Source organism: Balaenoptera physalus, assembly GCF_965194825.1.
Source record: "Balaenoptera physalus genome assembly, chromosome: 20".
Taxonomy (NCBI): Eukaryota; Metazoa; Chordata; class Mammalia; order Artiodactyla; family Balaenopteridae; genus Balaenoptera; species Balaenoptera physalus.
In genome coordinates this window covers 46,268,227-46,287,787 of record NC_138901.1, presented here as the reverse complement: position 1 = coordinate 46,287,787, position 19,561 = coordinate 46,268,227, and the positions used below count along the sequence as shown (strand labels likewise).

Here is a 19,561-nt window from a genome sequence, read left to right as displayed (position 1 = left end):
AGAGGATTGGGTAAATAAATTATGATTCAACTATTCAATGGCATACTACACAACTGTTAGAGAATGCACTACTTCTATAGGTACTCTAATGAAAAGATGTCCACTAGACATTGTTAAATGGAAAAACAAGTTATGTAATAGCAGTTATAACATAATTCTATAATTCTATATTTATAATTACATATGCATGTGTGACTATACATATTTGCACACACAGAGAAAATGTTTAAAAGGATAAATGCTTTATTGTTCACAGGCGTTACTGCTAGAATTTTGGGGGGAACAAGGTATTCAAGGGAAAGGGACTTTTTGCTTTCACTTTATACACTTGTAAAATTGCCTCCCCCGCACCCCGCCACCTTTTACAATCAGGCAATAATACTGCCTTCAAAATTTGTTTTAATAAAATGTAGCCCTAGGATATAATTCTTCAACTCCAACACTAAGTTGCCTCACTTCTCTGACCCTTAATATCCTCATCTGTGAAGTAGAAACACAACTGTCCTACTTACCAATCAGAGAGCTGCACTGATAACCAAAATGGAATAAATATCACCAAAGCCTTGTAAAAGTATAAAGCCACTCATGCGAATATGAGGTATTATTAGCACGAAAAAAAAGTCCCACAGTTTGGGAGAGGGTATCCTGGGTCAGTGGGCAGGTATTTTCTTGTTCCCAACTCACTACACAAGATTCCTTGAAGAGCTCAGCTTTACACAGAGGGCTTGGCTCCCGTACTTGAGCACCCAGGGTCTGTCACCTGTCTCCCCCTCTGCGGCCTTTAAAGCTCTGGCCCCCAGCTCTGAGAGCCTGTTTCCAGCCCCCAGGCCTCTGTATGTCCCTGGTCACTAGCTCCCGTTCACCAGTCTGACTTGGAGTTCATTCTTCCTTTTTGGTACCTCAGGATTTCATTTTCCTGGTTTCATTCTGTGATTATTTAAAATAATTTTTGTTACATTTTTATCCAGTAGTTTTCCGTGTTTGAGATGGGAGGATGAATTTCCCATGTCACCTCGGTCTACAAAATTGACCAGAAGTCCATCCAAACATAATAGGTAATGTGTAAATGAACCAAGATTAGCAGATGCTCAGAAATGATAGAAATAATCTGGCATTACATTTTTTTTTTCTCCTATAAAATTATTTAAGCTTTTAACTTCAAAAGAGACCTAATCAATTGTTCGGACCCTTGAGTACCAAGTCAGTTAAATATATATTGACCTTGGAAGTACAGGGAACTCCTTAAATACCTGATATCACAATGCAAGTGTCCTTTGATCGCCTCTTCATGGCCTTGTAAGCAGCATCGGCGATGGCAAAAAGATGCGGAGGTCTCTCGTACAGTTCGCGCCCTTTGTACTGCTCGATTGTGTCTCTCCCATAGATGTTCAACAACTTGTAGGGATTCACAGAGACAACGACTTCTCCAATGAATGTGTAGATGCGCCCTTTTTCAAATCTGCACAGAAGCCAAAGAAAAGGAAGATGGAGCTGTGGTTATACAGAGATGCTATTTCTTTCCTGTGAGTCTCTTATTTCCAAGAAAATCCAAACATCCCAGGAACTATTTCTGAACTGACATTTCACGGTTCTGAGTTTACTTTTAGAGATAATGCTTGAGGCTGGGTTCCTTCGGATGCTGCTGGTAGAAAAGACCAGTAGGGGTTATAAGCCAAGAGAGAAGAAAGAATTTAATATTTTGGAGGCTGGGGATTTCCTAATTTCCAAAATACAGAAGGGTAAGAAATAAAAAGAGTTGAAGACAACCTTAGAGCTCTAGGAGGAAAAGATAACAGAAGCCGGAGCAGGTCTTGAAATCCATTTAGTCAGATTTTCAGTTGTAAAGAAAATTGTCCAAATACGTTTATTTCTTCTCCCTCTTGAAATCCCACTAAAATGTCAGTAAAGGAATAAAAACAGCAAAACCCATACCAGAGAGAATGGTAGAGGAGGCATTTCTGGCATAAATCAAATTCACTTTTTAAAAAAATGATTGCCTAAAATTCCACAGTGCAGATATACCCTTATTTATTCAATCATCCCCCCATCCTTCCTGCTCTTATGAACAATATTGTAGAGAGTACTCTTGGCACATAATCTTACAAATCAGTGCCTTTATTTCTGTGAAACGGATTCCCAGGAATGGGATAGCTGGTTGAAAGGTATGTGTATTTTAAAAAGTATAACATGATCCCACCACTCACACATATAAGAAGCTAAAAATCCACCCTGTATATATATATGATATGTATATAAATTGTACATAAATATATTTTGTAAATGATTACATGAGCATAGAAAAATATGGAAGGCTGCATATTATGTCTTACGTATTTTTAAATACATACAGTAGGGTGATGAGGAGGAAGGCCATGTGGGCAGCTGGAAGAAAGCCAGAGGAACTAAGAAAAAAAAGAGTAAAAAAAACAAACCCAGCATACATGATATGACTCCAATTGTGCAAAATCATGTGACTATATTTGCAAAGAAAAAGTTCAATATAAAATTTAGAAAACCCATATATATTTACCATTGACACATTAACTCACACATATAAACACATATGAACCAGAGCGAGGCCAACACCCAAATGGACGTTTCTACACAAGTGGCTGCCACTACACTCTCCACCTGCTGAGAGGCACAGGCAGAGAGAGCTCGCTTCCAAGAGCTGGGAGAAGGGAGCACCAGGATGGGAGAATGCTGGTCCGTGGACAGCGGCCGGGTCTCTGAGCACTCCTGTTGCAGGGTCACTGCAGCGAGAAATAACTGAAGCATTTGAGAGCAAAGGGCAAGACCCTTAAACTCCCTTTACACTGGAATGAAGGCTGTCAGCTATAATTAGGAGTGGAAACAAATATGCTGATAATGTCAACAATAAATTAAGACCAAGATTTTTATCAAGTAGTTAGTGTATGTTTAAATAAGAGTTACTGACTACATTAAGGTTTTCTGTGCATTTTTCTCCTGTGCTTTTCCAAGGCATCCTCCCCATTGTTGGACAGAAAGTTTACATGCTAGCTAAATGCACCAACCCTGGAATCCTTGACACCTGAGTCCAAAGGCTCACCCTGCAAACTTAAGAGCAGCGAGCCTATGAAAGCTGCTTACCCTCCATGAGTTTCTGCCTCCTTCACCTGTAAAATGGTGATAATTATACCCGTCCCTCCCTCTGGCATTGAGTACTTAAAAAAAAAAAAAAGCAATTAATCTTATGCATCCAATTACGTTCTGCATGAAGGAGATTTTTAATGAATGCTTTCATTTTATTAACATTGCTACGAAAATCACAGCAATCCCTACACGTGAGGAATTAATGCAGTGATCCTAATTCGATTGCCTGCCTCAGCTGTCAACCAACACAAGTCACAAGCAAAATGTCTACATAACTCATGTTCAAAGACCCACAAACATAATAAGAAGCTAAGCCTTTCTGGCTTAACCTGAAAATTTGAAGGACATGCTCGATAGCTATCTTCAAAGATAAGAATCGAAAGGACAAAATTCTTTAGCTTAAAAAACACTGTCCAAAAAGAAAAGTAAAGAGAAGGAGAAGGATATTAGGAAAAAAAAATTGCCTCATGAGTCTGGAACTCTGTGACTAAGAGACAGCAAATAACATATGAGATTACAATGTTGTTCTAAGACTCCAGGTCCGTCCAATCATGTACTTTCTCTGAAATTCCATTTTATTTCAAATAGAATGTTTTGTTTATCAAAACTTCTGAGCATCTTTGTAAAACACAATAGGTAAAACCATCCACTGAGTAGCTATGAACTTGAAGACAGTGGCAAAGGCTTAACAAAATACGACATTAAATACAATGTTTCAGCAAAAGTTTGGTTGTTAAAGACGAAACTTTCAATTCGGTTAGGTCTCAAAATCACCACTAGATGGTGTCAGCATACACCTTAACACCAACCCAAGATTTCCGTTTGCTTTGGAGAGCCTCAGGGTATGAAGTAAGCAAGCACTTAGGTAATCCTCACCTCTGGTTTGCCTCTAGGAGGAATGTCAGTAATTATCCTAGATGACAAATGCGTGATACCATCTCTTACAAGAGACCAAGGAAGGCATTTCTAGGACCTCTGTGTGCAAACCTTTTATGACAAACTTTTATCACTCATTCTGCATAGTTGAAATATTTCAGGTTTCATAAATTTTATAATTCATTATTCAATATCTACTTTGTGCCAGGCACTGGGTGTGACCCTGGGGATTAAAAAAGGAATAAAGAACAGTGAAGTATTATAAATAAATAATAATGACACAGTGTGATAGGTAAGATGCTAAAAGCAGGTACCATGGTGGCAAAGAAGATCACGACAAACTCCTTCTGATATGGAACCCTGAAGGGTAATATACAAACTACAGTAGGGCACACAAGTCTTTTGTGTTCTGGCCTCCACATTTCTCTCCACTGGACCCTCCTAACTCCACACACTTCCACACATCAACCCCACTCCCACCCCTCCAGCCCATGTCACTCTTGCTCTCACGTTAATGAGCTAGTTCCAGTTCCCAAGGCCACCATGCCTGCATGGTTTGCCCATGGGGTCCATTCTGCCTAGAATGCCCTTCTCCACCTGCCTCTTCTTCCCCCCTCTGCTTGGCAGATTTCCACTCCTTCTTCAAAAGCCTGAAACTCAGCTCCTCGAGGAAGCCATTCTTGGTACCCATCCCCAACACTAGGGCTACTATAGTCTTCGCTCTGTTCAGTTTTTTTTTTTTCCCTTTGAAACTTCCCAAATAGTGAAAATAGCTTAACAGCAATTGATTTTTAAAACAATTTCTTTAAGGAGTTTATTAAAAATATGTATTGAACGCGCTGGATTATTTTCACTGGCTTCTGAATGAAACAAAGAGGTTCTAAAAAGTTTTTGAATTAGTGAGTAGCAATGGAGAAAATACCAAGGTTATGCCTCTGGAGAACAATAGTCTTTCGTACATCAATTCTGAAACATCTATTATTATTATTTTAAAATTATTTATTTATTTATTGGGTTGCTTCTGGTCTTAGCTGCGGCAGGTGGGCTCCTTAATTGTGACAATGTGAACTCGTAGTTGCGGCAGGCGTGTGGGATTTAGTTCCCTGACCACGGATCGAACCAGGGCCCCCTGTGTTGGGAGTGCGGAGTCTTAACCACTGCACCACCAAGGGAGTCCCTGAAACATTTATTTTTTTAAAAACGTAGCCTCGTTAATTTGCACATGTGCTTCTATAAAAGATTACCTATAAGTCAAGATGTATGCAGCTCCCTCAGATCAGACATGGACAGACTATGTGTACAACCCTACAGAGAAGTATGACACTGGGGGTGGGGCAACACACACAAAACAATCCTAAAGATAATGAAGTGCTAATTGCGAACATGAACTTAAGCATGAAGGCAGAACCATGTGGCAAGATTAGAAGTACGGGAAGGAGGCTGGCCTAACCAGAGCAGAAAACTTGTACTAGGGAATGTCAGGAAACAGTTGGAAAAGTAGGAGGGAGTCAGATTTGATATGACAGGCTTTTTTTTAAAAATTGAGGTATAATTGACATGCAACATTATATTTGTTTCAGGCGTACAGCGTAATGGTTCAATATTTGTATATACTGTGAAATGGTCAGCACAATAAGTCTAGTTAACATCTGTCACTATACAAAGTTACAGGTATTTTCTTGTGATGAGAATTTTTAAGGTCTACTCTCTTAGCAACTTTCAAATAGGCAACACGGTGTTATTAACTCTAGTCACCATGCTGTGCATTACATCCCCATGACTTATTTATGACTGGAAGTTTGTACCTTTTGACTCCCTTCACCCATTTCCCATCCCCCCCGGCCCAACTCCCACCTCTGGAGATCACCAATCTGTTCTCTGTATCTATGAGCTTGGGTTTTTGGTGTATTTTTTTTTAAGATTCCACCTTTAAGTGAGATAGTACGGTATTTGTTTTTCTCTCTGACTTATTTCACTCAGCCTAATGCCCTCATTTCACAAATGCCAAGGTTTCTTTCTTTTTTTAAATGGCTGAATAGTATTCCACTGTATATATGTACCACATCTTCTTTATCCATTCATCCCCTGATGGACACTTAGGTTATTTTCTGACACGATAGGCTTTGAAAACCAGATTGAGGAAGTCTAAATTTGATGTGACTGGAAACAAGAAAAAAAGTGAAGACTTTTCTAGCTAAAGAGATCAATAAGGCTGGGCCTCAATGAAAGGAACAACAGTAGAAATGAGAGAAAGAGAAATTTGAGTTGTTTCAAAGGGAGAGTGGGCAGAATTTGAACACCTGCTGAACATGAGAGACAAAACTATATTTAACTTTTGAGTCGGGTGGAAGAGAAAAAGGAATTTATTTTGGATGATGAGATTCCAAAATGTACTCCCGAGGATTCTAAGTTCACCCACTAACAGAATTCAGTGTTACCCTTGATCGACTTCTTAAACTATATGGACTCTATCACCAGGAGGAAAATTCTCTGTGAATAGTCTACTATGGGGGGCTTCCCTGGTGGCGCAGCAGTTGAGAATCTGCCTGCCAATGTAGGGGACACGGGTTCGAGCCCTGGTCTGGGAAGATCCCACGTGCCGCGGAGCAACTGGGACCGTGAGCCACAACTACTGAGCCTGCGCGTCTGGAGCCTGTGCTCCGCAACAAGAGAGGCTGCGATAGTGAGAGGCCCGCGCTGCGATGAAGAGTGGCTCCCACTTGCCGCAATTAGAGGAAGCCCTCGCACAGAAACGAAGACCCAACACAGCCATAAATAAAAAAAAAAAAAAAGTCTACTATGTACTTAATATTTTTATTCACGAATAAATACTATTTATTTCATGAGAACATACGTTTTCAAATAGGTGATGCTTAACCACATCGATTTGGCCTGTTTTCTTCCCCTTTTCAATGCGAAGGCAATCTTAAATTGCTTTGAATGTTTGCATTTCTCAGGAATGTTCACCTACACATGCCTTTTTTTTTTTTTTTTGTCTTCCATTATCTCCTCAACCAACTCCAATCTGGGTTCCTGTCCAGCACTTCAGTAAACCTTGATCAAACTTCCCAAAGTAAGTTCCCAACGAAACTGCTAAATCCACTGGCTGACTGTCCTCAACTTACTGGTGTCCCAGCAGCATCTGACATTGACTCCTATTTCCTCCCCACATTCTTTCTTGGCTTCTGTGAGGCCACATTCTCTGGGTTTTCCTCCTCAGTCTCCTTTGCTGGCTCCTCTTTCCCAAAGATCTCTAAACACTCAAGTTCTCTAGGGTTGGGTCCAGTATCAACTTCATATACCACCTAAGGGATGCCCATTTAAGGAGGCTGGAGTAATGATACCTTAGTCCTACTCTACCCTCTGATAATCAACAAGACAAAATAAAACCAGAAAAGAAAACTTTACCTATGAGGAAACAGAAAACGAGCTACAACTCGGAAACACAAGCTGTGAAGAAAGGGTGTGAAGTGTTGGAAAACAAGCCCTCATGGAAGAAGGCTGCCAAGAGGGAGCGTGTGCCTCTGCAAAGCCCAGGCAAGTACTCCAGAAGTGGCTGCAGTTCCTAAGTGGCCAAGGCAACTGTATTTTGACAAGAATGGCAGGGTCTCAGGATGCAGGTGGCTGCGGAACAAAATGGGTCCCATTTGACACTTCTGAATAGCTGCAAGGTGGAGCTACGTGAAGAAATGAGTAGAAATTATTCAATATGTTTTTGCAAAAAAGCAGACTGTCAGAACGGAGAGGAGAAAATGAAAAATTAGACACAACTGCTCTATGGCAGGTGATCTTCATAAATGAAAAGAGGTAATGCTAACTCACCTCCCAGGAGTCTCATGGCGTACGTATGGGACCTGCTAGCTAGTCAAGCAAACTTCTTGCCATTTCAGGGCAGAGTGTTGGTGAGAAGGAGTCTAGAAGTAACAGATCCCAAACTCAGCGATCTACTGGTCCTTCTACACACTATCTTTCAGCAACTAACCAACCCAGAATGAAACACACCTATTCAAAGATGGCGGTATGAGTAATCTTGGTTGTAGGTGGATGGAGTTAGAGTCTGTCATACAGAGTGAAGTAAGTCAGAAAGAGAAAAACAAATACAGTATGCTAACACATATATATGGAATCTAAGGAAAGAAAAAAAATAGGTCATGAAGAACCTAGTGGCAAGACGGGAATAAAGACACAGACCTACTAGAGAATGGACTTGAGGATATGGGGAGGGGGAAGGGTAAGCTGTGACAAAGTGAGAGAGTGGCATGGACATATATACACTACCAAACGTAAAATAGATAGCTAGTGGGAAGCAACCGCATAGCACAGGGAGATCAGCTTGGTGCTTTGTGACCACCTAGAGGGGTGGGATAGGGAGGGTGGGAGGGAGGGAGATGCAAGAGGGAAGAGATATGGGAACATATGTATATGTATAACTGATTCACTTTGTTATAAAGCAGAAACTAACACACCATTGTAAAGCAATTATACGCCAATAAAGATGTTAAAAAAAAAAAAAAAAAAGATGGCAGTAATCAAAAGTGAAACAGAATGGCGCCCATGATAAGATGTTAAAGGAAAAAAGTAGGCAAAGAATTGGACGGACAAAAAGCAGATCAAGAATACCCACGAGGGCTTCCCTGGTGGCGCAGTGGTTGAGAGTCTGCCTGCTAATGCAGGGAACGCGGGTTCGAGCCCTGGTCTGGGAGGATCCCACATGCCGCGGAGCGGCTGGGCCCGAGAGCCACAATTACTGAGCCTGCGCGTCTGGAGCCTGTGCTCCGCAACAAGAAGAGGCCGCGATGGTGAGAGGCCCGCGCACAGCGATGAAGAGTGACCCCCACTTGCCACAACTGGTGAGAGCCCTCGCGCAGAAACGAAGACCCAACATAGCCATAAATTAAAAATAAATAAATAAATAAAAATTTAAAAAAAAAAAAAAGAATACCCACGAAAAAGAAAAGTGTGCCATAAAGGAGAAAAATTATGAAAAAATATTTCTGCATGAAAGCAAAGAATGTAAAGAAAATATAGCCCTATAAACCAAGAGATCAAAGAAAACATTGCTAAAAAAGAGAAAAAGCATATTTAAAACCATTTTTTTTAAAGGAGATAAACTGAAAGAGCTCAAGGAAAAAACCCCAAAGAAATGAAGGTCACGTTAAAAGACAAAGAAAAGGGGAATGGGCACTGCTGAAAATAGCCAGGGACAAGAAGAAGGGGTAGAGAAATGTAAGCAAAATGAAATGGAAAAACAAAATTAAAATAGAAAGAAGGAATTCTAGAAGTGGGAGATAACGGAGGTGACATAATTGGTATTCCTGAAGACTTCAGTATATGGCAGTGGTGACATTTCAAAACAGCAATAATACCAATAATAAATGTCAATAAATAGTGTTAGAAAATGAGCTAGCCACCTGGAAAAACAAAATGCAGATTATTAGTGTGGTGGCTTGAATTGTGTTCCCCCAAAAAGGTATGTTGAAGTGCTAATTCCTGATACCTGGGAGGGTGACCTTATTTGGAAATAAGGTTTTTCAGATGTGATCAAGATGAGGTCATTAGATGGGCCCTAATCCAGTATGACTGGTATCCTTCCAAGAAGAGGAAAATGCCTGTGAAGACAGACAGATACCGAGGGAGGATGCCCTGTGATGACAGAGGCAGATGCAGCTACCAGCCAAGGAATGCCACAGTCTGATGGTCACCACTGGAAGCTCGCAAGGAGGCAAGGAAGGATTTCTCCTCTACAGGTTTCAGAGGAAAGCATGGCCGGCTGACACCTCCATTTTGGACTTCCAGCCTTCAGAACCGTGAGACAATAAATGCCCACTGCTTTAAGCCACCTAGTTTGTTGTAATTTGTTGCAGCAACTCTAGGAACCTGATGCAACTAGTTATACCAAAATAAATTCCATGAAAATGTGTCTCAATTTCACTTACATTTAAGGAAATGCAAATCCAACCAACAATATGATACAATTTTTCACCTATAGATCAAGAGTTTTATAGTGAACAATGTTAGCAAGAATATGGAGTCACAGGTATCTTCCCCATCATAGGTATCGTCTTAATTGGTCTGTCCCCTTTCAATCTCCATACAGCAGGAAGCATGATCTGAAAATATAAACCTAACTACTCATTCCTATCCTTAAATCTCTTCCGTGGAAAACCTCAATGTCAGGCCAATCTGATATTGAGATACTGGCCCATCTCATGCCAACTACTCCTGGTCACTGTGTGCTCTGGCTGAGAATAAAACAAATTCTTTCCCGTCTAAACTGCACCCCACCCCCATCATCTCACACTTACTTGTTTCCTTTATAGTATTTACCACAAGCAGTTTCTTGTTTATTGTCTGTCTCCAGCGGGGGAGTACAGATCATATCTATCTTGATCATTGTTTTATCTTCAGCATGCAACATGCTCCTGGAATTTATAGGGGGTGGTTAAATATTTGATGAATGAAAAAATAAAGGAATGAATGAATATATTCCTTTATCCCACCTCTACTCTCTCAGAAAATGGTTTTACATTCTACTTACAGAGAAAATCCAGGCTATCAGGTGTGCAAAACTTTAAATCACCTGCCATCCTTACCATTTTTTCCTATTTATATACTTTGTTTCACTTCTCTTATTTCCTTGTGACTTTCAAAAACTGGGGTGGGGGGAGTACTAAATATAGCAAGATGTCATCTAGTTAAAAATGGGCCATATCCCCATGACCCAACATAAAATAATCTTTCCCTTCATGTGGGAAACTTCACATAATCTAGATATAAATAGCAATTTTTATTCCAGGAAAATATGATTGAACGGTACCTACTCCAACCAAGACAGGTTTTTTTCACTGTTAGAGAAGGAAGTTACAAAATACATGGGGTTGACTTAGAATTGGAGATTTCAGTATAAATTTATGGATTACGGGAGATAAAAGGGGGGATGATGTATGTACACATACATTTCCTAGCTCCGTTTGCTGAGAGAGCTTAGAAGCAATGGCACCCAGATGTTGGCTTATAAATACCGTCCTTCTTAATTAACTAAAAGGACCCAGGGCTCCTTGGAGGAAAAGCTGACTCCAGAGCTTGGACAGGGAAAACAGAAGATGAAACTGGAATAGCATGTTGAGCCAGAAAGTAGGGAAGTACTCAAGGAACAACGGGGACATGTCAAAAGGCCAGAGCAGCCAGCTTGAATGGGCTCCTGGCCAAATCTAGGACCATATGAGCATTAAAATAATTAAGGTTAGGAACATTATAATCCTTTGGATAAAATAAGAATCTGTGAGTCCACACCAATGTAAAAAAGAAATAAATAAGAGAAGGAAAAGCCCTTCTTTAGAGTGGAATGCCACTTAAGAAATACAGAAGGAATGATGTGAGTTAGAAAATGATCCAAGTATGCTAAACAAGGAGTTGAAAGTGTGACTAGGAAGAGGATATTTACACAGACTCAAAGGATCTCCCCATAAATCACTTATTAATTACAAAAGGGAAAGATAATAATTTTTAGTGGAGAAACCTTATAGCCACTTAAACCAACTGATCAAAATTAATATCACCAATACTGAAACAAACAAACGCATGTGCCTGTGGTGGTTAATCTGATATGTCAAGTTGACTGGGCCACGGGGTGCCCAGACGTTTGGTCAAACATTTTTCTGGGTGTGTTTGTGAGGGTCATTTTAGTTGAGATTACATTAGAATCAGCAGACCGAGCAAAGCAGAGTGCCCTCCCCAATGTGCGAGCCTCATCCAACCGTCGAAGGCCTGATTAGAATAAACGGGTAAGAAGGCATCCTTTCTGCCTGGCTGTCTTTGAGCTGGCTGGGACATAGGTCTCCTGCCTTAGTACACACTCAGATTAGAATTTACACCATCGGCTGTCTTGGGTCTCCTGCTTGCCTACTGCAGGTCTTGGACTTCACAGTGTCCAAAATTACATAAGCGAAAAACTGTTTACACACACACACACACACACACACACACACACACACACACACATACTCTTATCCTGTTGGTTCTGTTTCTCTGGGTAACCTAAACTAACACAGATTTTGGTACCAAGAGTGGTTCCAGAGGAACAGAATTTTAAGGATGAGTTTTTTTTTTTCCCCCCACATCTTTCTTGGAGTATAATTGCTTTACAATGGTGTGTTAGTTTCTGCTTTAAAACAAAGTGAATCAGCTATATGTATACATACATCTCCATATCCCCTCCCTATCCCACCCCTCTTGAGCCTCCCTCCCACCCTCCCTATCCCACCCCTCTAGGTGGTCACAAAGCACTGAGCTGATCTCCCTGTGCTATGCGGCTGCTTCCCACTAGCTATCTATTTTACATTTGGTAGTGTATATATGTCCATGCCACTCTCTCACTTCGTCCCAGCTTACCCTTCCCCCTCCCCATGTCCTCAAGTCCATTCTCTACATCTGCATCTTTATTCCTGCCCTGCCACTAGGTTCATCAGTACTGCTTTCTTAGATTCCATATATATGTGTTAGCATACGGTATTTGTTTTTCTCTTTCTGACTTACTTCACTCTGTATGACAGACTCCAGGCCCATCCACCTCACTACAAATAACTCAGTTTCGTTCCTTTTTATGGCTGAGTAATATTCCATTGTATATATGTGCCACATCTTCTTTATCCATTCATCTACTGATGGACACTTAGGTTGCTTCCATGTCCTGGCTATTGTAAATAGAGCTGCAATGAACATTGTGGTACATGTCTCTTTTTGAATTATGGTTTTCTCAGGGTATGTGCCCAGTAGTGGGATTGCTGGGTTATATGGTAGTTCTCTTTTTATTTTTTTAAAGAACCTCCATACTGTTGTCCATAGTGGCTGTATCAATTTACATTCCCACCAACAGTGCAGGAAGGTTCCCGTTTCAGGATGAGTTTTCTGAACTGGTTCTGGGGGTTCTGGAATTGGCTCTCTAATATGATTAGATTTACAGCCACTAATGACTCTATTTCTAGTAGTAAAGAGAGCACTGATAGTCCATGGTGTGATCTGGCCATAGAGATACATCAATATCTCCATCGCGGGGACCTCCTTGGCAGTCCAGTGGTTAGGACTCCAAACTTTCACTGCAGGGGGCACGGGTTCGATCCCTGGTCAGGAAACTAAGATCCCACATGCCATGAGGCGTGGCCAAAATGTAAATAAATAAATAAAAATAAACTCGCCTAAAAAAAAAATCTCCATTGGATACTCCTAATCAACCTTTGTAAGAAACAAAGAGCTGGGTGACTATATATGATATTTTCAAACATTCTTGGAAAAGTTAACAAGTATAGGAAGTTGGCTGGGAGGTCCTAATGTCCCTGGACAAAGTGGTGAATGAAAAGGATGACCTCAGGGATTCAAGTTCCCAGCTTAAGAGCCATGAAATGACCTGAAAGCTTCTATGTGTGCCCTGAAGGAGAGCTGTGTCTCCTGCAGCCTCGGGGCTGAGAACCCAGAGAAAGACAGCTCCTCCTGGTAGAAGGCGGTGAGGACACAGCCATCACTTCTGTGGTGTCTGCCAAAAACACGCAACCCGAATCTAATCAGGAGGAAACAGAAAACAACCCTAAACTGAAGGACAGTCTACAAAATAAGTGGAAAACTTCACAGTCAAGAAAACAGACAAATGCTGAATAACAGTCCAGATTAGAAGAGATACAACAGGAACTCCCTGGTGGTCCAGTGGTTAGGACTCCATTTCCTTCACTGCTGAGGGCATGGGTTCGATCCCCGGTTGGGGAACTAAGAACCCACAAGCCATGCAGCGTGGCCGAAAGACAAAAAAAAAGAGAGAGAGATAACAACTAAATGCAAGGTATACTCCTAGGAAGTTTCTTGTAGTATTCTTGAAATTTTTCTGTCAATTTGAAAGTATATCAAAATTAAAAGTTGCTAATAAAAATCCAACTTCCATGCTTCCTTATATAGTAGGTTTAAATTTTATTAATTTATTACTTTTGAATAGGCAATACAGACTCTTAGTAAAAGATTCAAAAGATATCAATGAATAGGTAGTGAAAAGTATTTCTCTCATCTCTGCCACAGCTTCCCTCATCAGAGGTAACCACTGTCACTGGTTTCCTGTGAATTCTTCTAGAAATAGTTTAGGCATACACACACATATGCATTCATGTAGTTTTTTCCATGGATGACTTCTGTCTCTCTAATTAAAAAAATATATATCTTGGCAATGGCTTCATGTAAGTAAATAGAGAAAAGCCTCATTTTTAATGCCTGTATAGTACTTCATTTCATGGGTGAATATACAATAAAATATTTAATTGATTATTACCAATCATTTGTTACTATGAACAATGCAACTATATATATAATGGCATATATTTCTTTGTGCATATGTGTATATACACTTGTAGAAAACATTTCTAGAATTGAAATTGGTAATTCAGAGGATTATCTGCAATTTAAATTTATGAATTATTGCCAGATTATTTTCCAAAGAGGTTGCAGCAATTTATACTTCCACTTACAATCTATGAGATTTCTGTTTCCTGGGTGTGGGTTTTTTCAATCAATGATGCTGGCCCGTTTCAAAAGGACAGACTATATTGCAGTTTTATTTTCAAAGTACACAAAACTTTGACCCCTTTCTTTACTGGTGTACCAAACTTATGCAACACTCATTAGCTTACTGCCAACTTTAATACGGCTCAGTTCACCTCCCCCAGTTCTTAGGGGAGAATCTCTCCCAAGGGTGAAGGCATCTTGTTTCTGCTTCTGGCAAAATCATGGTCTCTATGTGATGGAGTCAATTCGTTTTATCCCCTTTGTTACCGTATGTTCCTGAGATGGGCAGGGACTACGTTGGAAAGATTACGAGCTTTAGAGTTATACGGCCCTGGAGCCCTGGGTTTGAATCCTGCTCTGCTAGTTGCTGGTTGTGTGTGTTCATAAACATGTGAGTAGAACTAAAAAGTGCTGCGTGCCAGGCACTATGTCAGGAGCCTGAGTTACAAAGAATAAGGCATGGCATTGTTGTACTAAAAGGTTTACATAAACAGACAAGGCCATGTGGTAAGCATAATGAAAGAGAGTTTAAAAATTACATAATTTGGGCTTCCCTGGTGGCGCAGGGGTTGAGTATCTGCCTGCTAATGCAGGAGACACGGGTTCGAGCCCTGGTCTGGGAAGATCCCACATGCCACAGAGCGGCTAGGCCCGTGAGCCACAATTACTGAGCCTGCGTGTCTGGAGCCTGTGCCCCGCAACAAGAGAGGCCGCGATAGTGAGAGGCCTGCGCACCGCGATGAAGAGTGGCCCCCACTCGCCGCAACTAGAGGAAGCCCTCGCACAGAAACAAAGACCAAATACACCCATAAATAAACAAACAAATAAATAAATAAATAAAAATTAAAAAAAAATTACATAATTTTTTAAATCATTCCCTTCTTCCCTCCCTCCCTCCTTCTCTTTCTCTCTCTCTCTCTCTCTCTCTCTCTCACACACACACACACAGATACACACACATGCTGTTTCAGAAAAGATTTAAGGCAACAAGATAGAAAGGATGCTATGGAAGCTTAGAGAAAAGACACCTAATCCATCTCTAGCAGTGGGAAGGTTCAAAGAAGGCATCCTAAAAATTAAGTTACTTGACATTTACGTTATTTATGTGATTATACAGCCTCCATCTAGGTAATTCCAGGCACCTCTTGGTTTACACTGCCTTAAGAGCATCTGAGATAGGATGGATGCTCGATGTTGACTTTTTATTAACACACTGCAGTCCTGGAAGAGCGGGCTTGAGCAGTACCACCTCAGCCCACCAGTGCAGCGCAAGGCCTCCCTGGACCCTCACAGCAGACAGAAGGGCGCATTAAGAAAGCGTGCTCTGCAACCTGACGGCGGTGCAGCACCAACCAGCTCTATGATTACGGGCAAGTGATCTTACCTCTCTGCTAGAGAGGGTCTGTCTTCATCTGGAAGGTGGGACAATGCTAGTGTCTACCTCACCTCCCAGGACCGTGATAAGAAATGAGACACTCCACCACGGACCCCGAGGCACACTACTGGCATGCGGTGCAGAAGACCAGGTCCTATTTTTACCGTGAGCGGCACCGCCAGCCCTCTGAATGGCAGGCAGTGTCCTTCCCCCGCTCAGGTCCCAGTGTCCCGCTTGCTGCACCTGCGCTGCGCTGCGTTTATCCTCAGGCGAGGGTCACTTCTGTTAGTGGAACGAATCGTGATCCAGCTAGGCATCGTGGACAGAAAGCGCTCTTCTAGGACGGACCCTCTGAAGCCAAAACCCCTCCATAAGAACGTTTAGGCTTTTCACAGGATATAGGAAACTAGCTAGGGCCACTGGCGGTGGTTTTATAGACTTCCTAAGTTCATCTCTTGGTTTTCTTCTCCAGAGCAACGTCTCTTCATGTGAGCAACACCAAAGGTAGTCAACCAGAAAGTGTGGTCTGGAGATGCCTGGCTGAATTATTCATTCATCCATTCATTTCCTTCCTCCCTTCCCTTCCCTACCCTTCCCTCCCCTACCCTTCCCTCTCTATGGAAATAATTTATTTTTGATATATACCCTTTAAAGATTATGATTGCTTTTTCAAAACACATTTCTATTATATAGTAAGGCATTCCTTGTAGAGAAATAGTAACTTTAAATGTTCTTACTGCTGTCTTTAATTTTATTTGCATTCATTCATTCAATAAATCATTATTAGTGCCCATGTTCTAAGCACTGTGCTGGGAGCCGTGGGTGGAGGAACAAACAGGCAGACCTGTCCCCGCCCCAGTGCAGGGTAACGAGAAGGACAGCACTCAACAGGGGTGTGGGGAAGAGGCAACAGAATGTACACTGCGTGGGTGGAGGGGAGAACACGTGCCTGGGGAATCCAGAGCGGGACAATGTGACCAGAGCAGAGAGAGCAAGGGGACAGTGATGTCAGGGGCGTGAGGGGAGAGGCTAGAGTATGCAAGCCTTGCAGGCACATCGTAGGGGATTTGGGGTTTATCTCAAGGGCAGGGTTGTAAGTATTGATCACATTTACTTTTTTGCAAGCCCCCTCTGACCACGGGCTGGAAAAGATTGAGTGCCTGGTGGTGGAGCAGTGAGGATACTTCTGCATTAGCCCCAGGAAGGGATGACCAGGGCTTTGGTTGGGACAGAGCGGTGGAGAGACGGAGCAGCAGACAGGCTTGAAGCGCAGATGCAGAACTGATGAGACAGGATGACCCAGACTGGATGTGAGAGGTGAGAAAGAGGGAGGGGTCGGGCCTTCTCACCTCCAGAGCTGAGCAGACCACGATGCTGCTTGTGAATGAGAACGGGGACAGTGGAGGAGGAGCAGAATTTTAGGAGGTGGCCGGGATTTAGACAGGCTAATTCCTGAGAGACAGCCAACTGAAGACGTTCCTCTTCTTTCTCTCACAATCTAATTAAATCTGATCCCTTGGACACAAAGGGAACAACACAGAGGGTGGGAGAGTATTAAGAAAACAGAGAGGGGGGACTTCCCTGGTGGTCCAGTAGTAAAGAATCCGCCTTGCAATGCAGGGGACGCGGGTTTGATCCCTGGTCAGGAAACTAAGATCCCACATGCCGCGGAGCAACTAGGCCCGTGAGCCACAATTGCTGAGCCTGCGCGTCTGGAGCCTGTGCTCCGCAACAAGAGAAGCTGCAATAGTGAGGGGCCCGTGCACCGTGATGAAGAGTGGCCCCCACTCGCCACAACTAGAGAAAGCCCTCGCACAGAAACGAAGACCCAACACAGCCATAAATAAATAAATAAATAAATAAATAAATAAATAAATAAATAAATAAATAAATAAATAAATAAATAAATAAATAAAATTAAAAAAAATAAAAATAAAATTAAAATTAAAAAAAAAAAGAAAGAAAACAGAAAGGGCAGCCAGAAATCCTTACCTGTCACGGTGGGCAAACATTGCCAGGGGACCACATGCTCTACTGCCCAACTTAAAATCAAGAAAAAGATTTTAAAGAGATAGTAGATATCTGGGTTCTATTTTAAATTTTTCATTAACTGAATTTGGTCATGTCAAGTTACTCAATGATTCTCCTTTCTTGGTATAAGAAAACACTAGAAACAATCCAACACCCACTTCCATAAAGGCTATCGCCTAAGGTCCCAGGCAATTTGGTTAAAAACTAAAATACAATGACTAGCTCTCAGTACACTGTCTAAATCTCTTGACTATGAAAGACACTTTTACCAAAGATCACAACTCATTCACCTGGCAAAAGGAAACAGAGCATTTTAAGGTATAGTTCAATGAAAACAAGAGAAGTCTTGAGGATATAAAACATAATCTGTCAAATACAGCAGTTGGGTTGACATCTGTAAATGGACTGCTTTTCAGGTTGTGTTGTTCTGTCAGCTGGGGTGTCTGGAAAGGTTCAACTTTCAAGTCGGTCAGCATCATGAGAAGGACACTGCCCACTCACAGGGCACTCAGCCAACCAGGCACTTTACAACAGGTGAGTCTCTACTACTACTGGTGTCAGGACACGGCCACACAGGGTAGACAGTCACTGTTAGGTCTGGAGCACCTGCACCTTCAACACACTGTTGAAAATCAATCTGAAATGGCCACATTTTGATCTTGCAAGGAAAGCTGTTCTTCCCATGAGATCATAAAAGGTCTGTAAGCTTACCAAACCCACACCACGGAACTCGCATCATCTGTTTTGGTCATCTGCCACCCTGTAGCTTTTAGATAGTATTTAAATATTTAATTGACTGATGTTCCTCAAATCCTAGTTGAGGAAATACAAAGATGGGTGAACTGAACCACAGTAAAGTCACTATAAGAAACTATAAGAGTCCACAGAAACTAGAGACCCTCAGACCAAGAGAACGGATGCTCAGATATTCAAATAATATTAGTAAAAACAAAAAACGTAAAATCAGTAAAAACAAAAAACAAAACAAAAAACTCCCATAATAAAGATGTTATGTATCTTACAATGTCAGTGTATGACTACATCACAATAGTATTATTTAGCTATGAGATGCTGAGTGTCTGATAATGACAGGCATGAAGATCTAGACCAAAGATAAAAGGGAAACTGCCTAGGACTGCCCAAGACTCCATGCTCCCAATGCAGGAGGCCCAGGTTCGATCCCTGGTCAGGGAACTGGATCCCACATGCATGCTGTAACTGAGTGCGCACGCCACAACTAAGGAGCCTGCCGGCTGCAACTAAGACCCAGCACAACCAAATAAATAAAATATTTAAAAAAAGGAAACTGTCCTATTAATGACATGACACAATATTTTCTCTTCCAATCGACAAGTAACAAATATAATTTATCCAACACAGGGCTCAACTGTTACATATTTATTCCTTTATATCCATTTCATTTAAAAATGATTTTTGATTAAAGTAACCATTTGTCTACCTGGGGAAGTAGTTAACTCCATTTTGCCTTAACCAAGGAGTTAGCCTATTTATAAACCCAACACTGCTCAGGAAAATGAGTCAGAAAACTCTTCGGTAGGAATGCACAATTACATATATGGATAACAATTATGCATTTTGAATAATACTATAAACCACTTAAACTAC

General features: G+C 41.4%; 1 protein-coding gene across 8 annotated transcripts in view; it reads right to left on the bottom strand.

The window, feature by feature from the left end:
* MYO1D (myosin ID) overlaps positions 1-19,561 on the bottom strand; it is a 351,112-nt gene that overhangs the window by 249,105 nt on the left and 82,446 nt on the right. For all 8 annotated transcript variants that reach the window (XR_014257970.1, XR_014257971.1, XR_014257972.1 and 5 more), the window contains exon 2: positions 1,251-1,459. Coding sequence is in view for 5 of the 8 variants with exons in the window: in XM_082443690.1 (XP_082299816.1) it covers positions 1,251-1,459 (209 nt within the window). In the remaining 3 variants the exon portion in view is untranslated. The remainder of the gene's footprint in view (positions 1-1,250; positions 1,460-19,561) is intronic.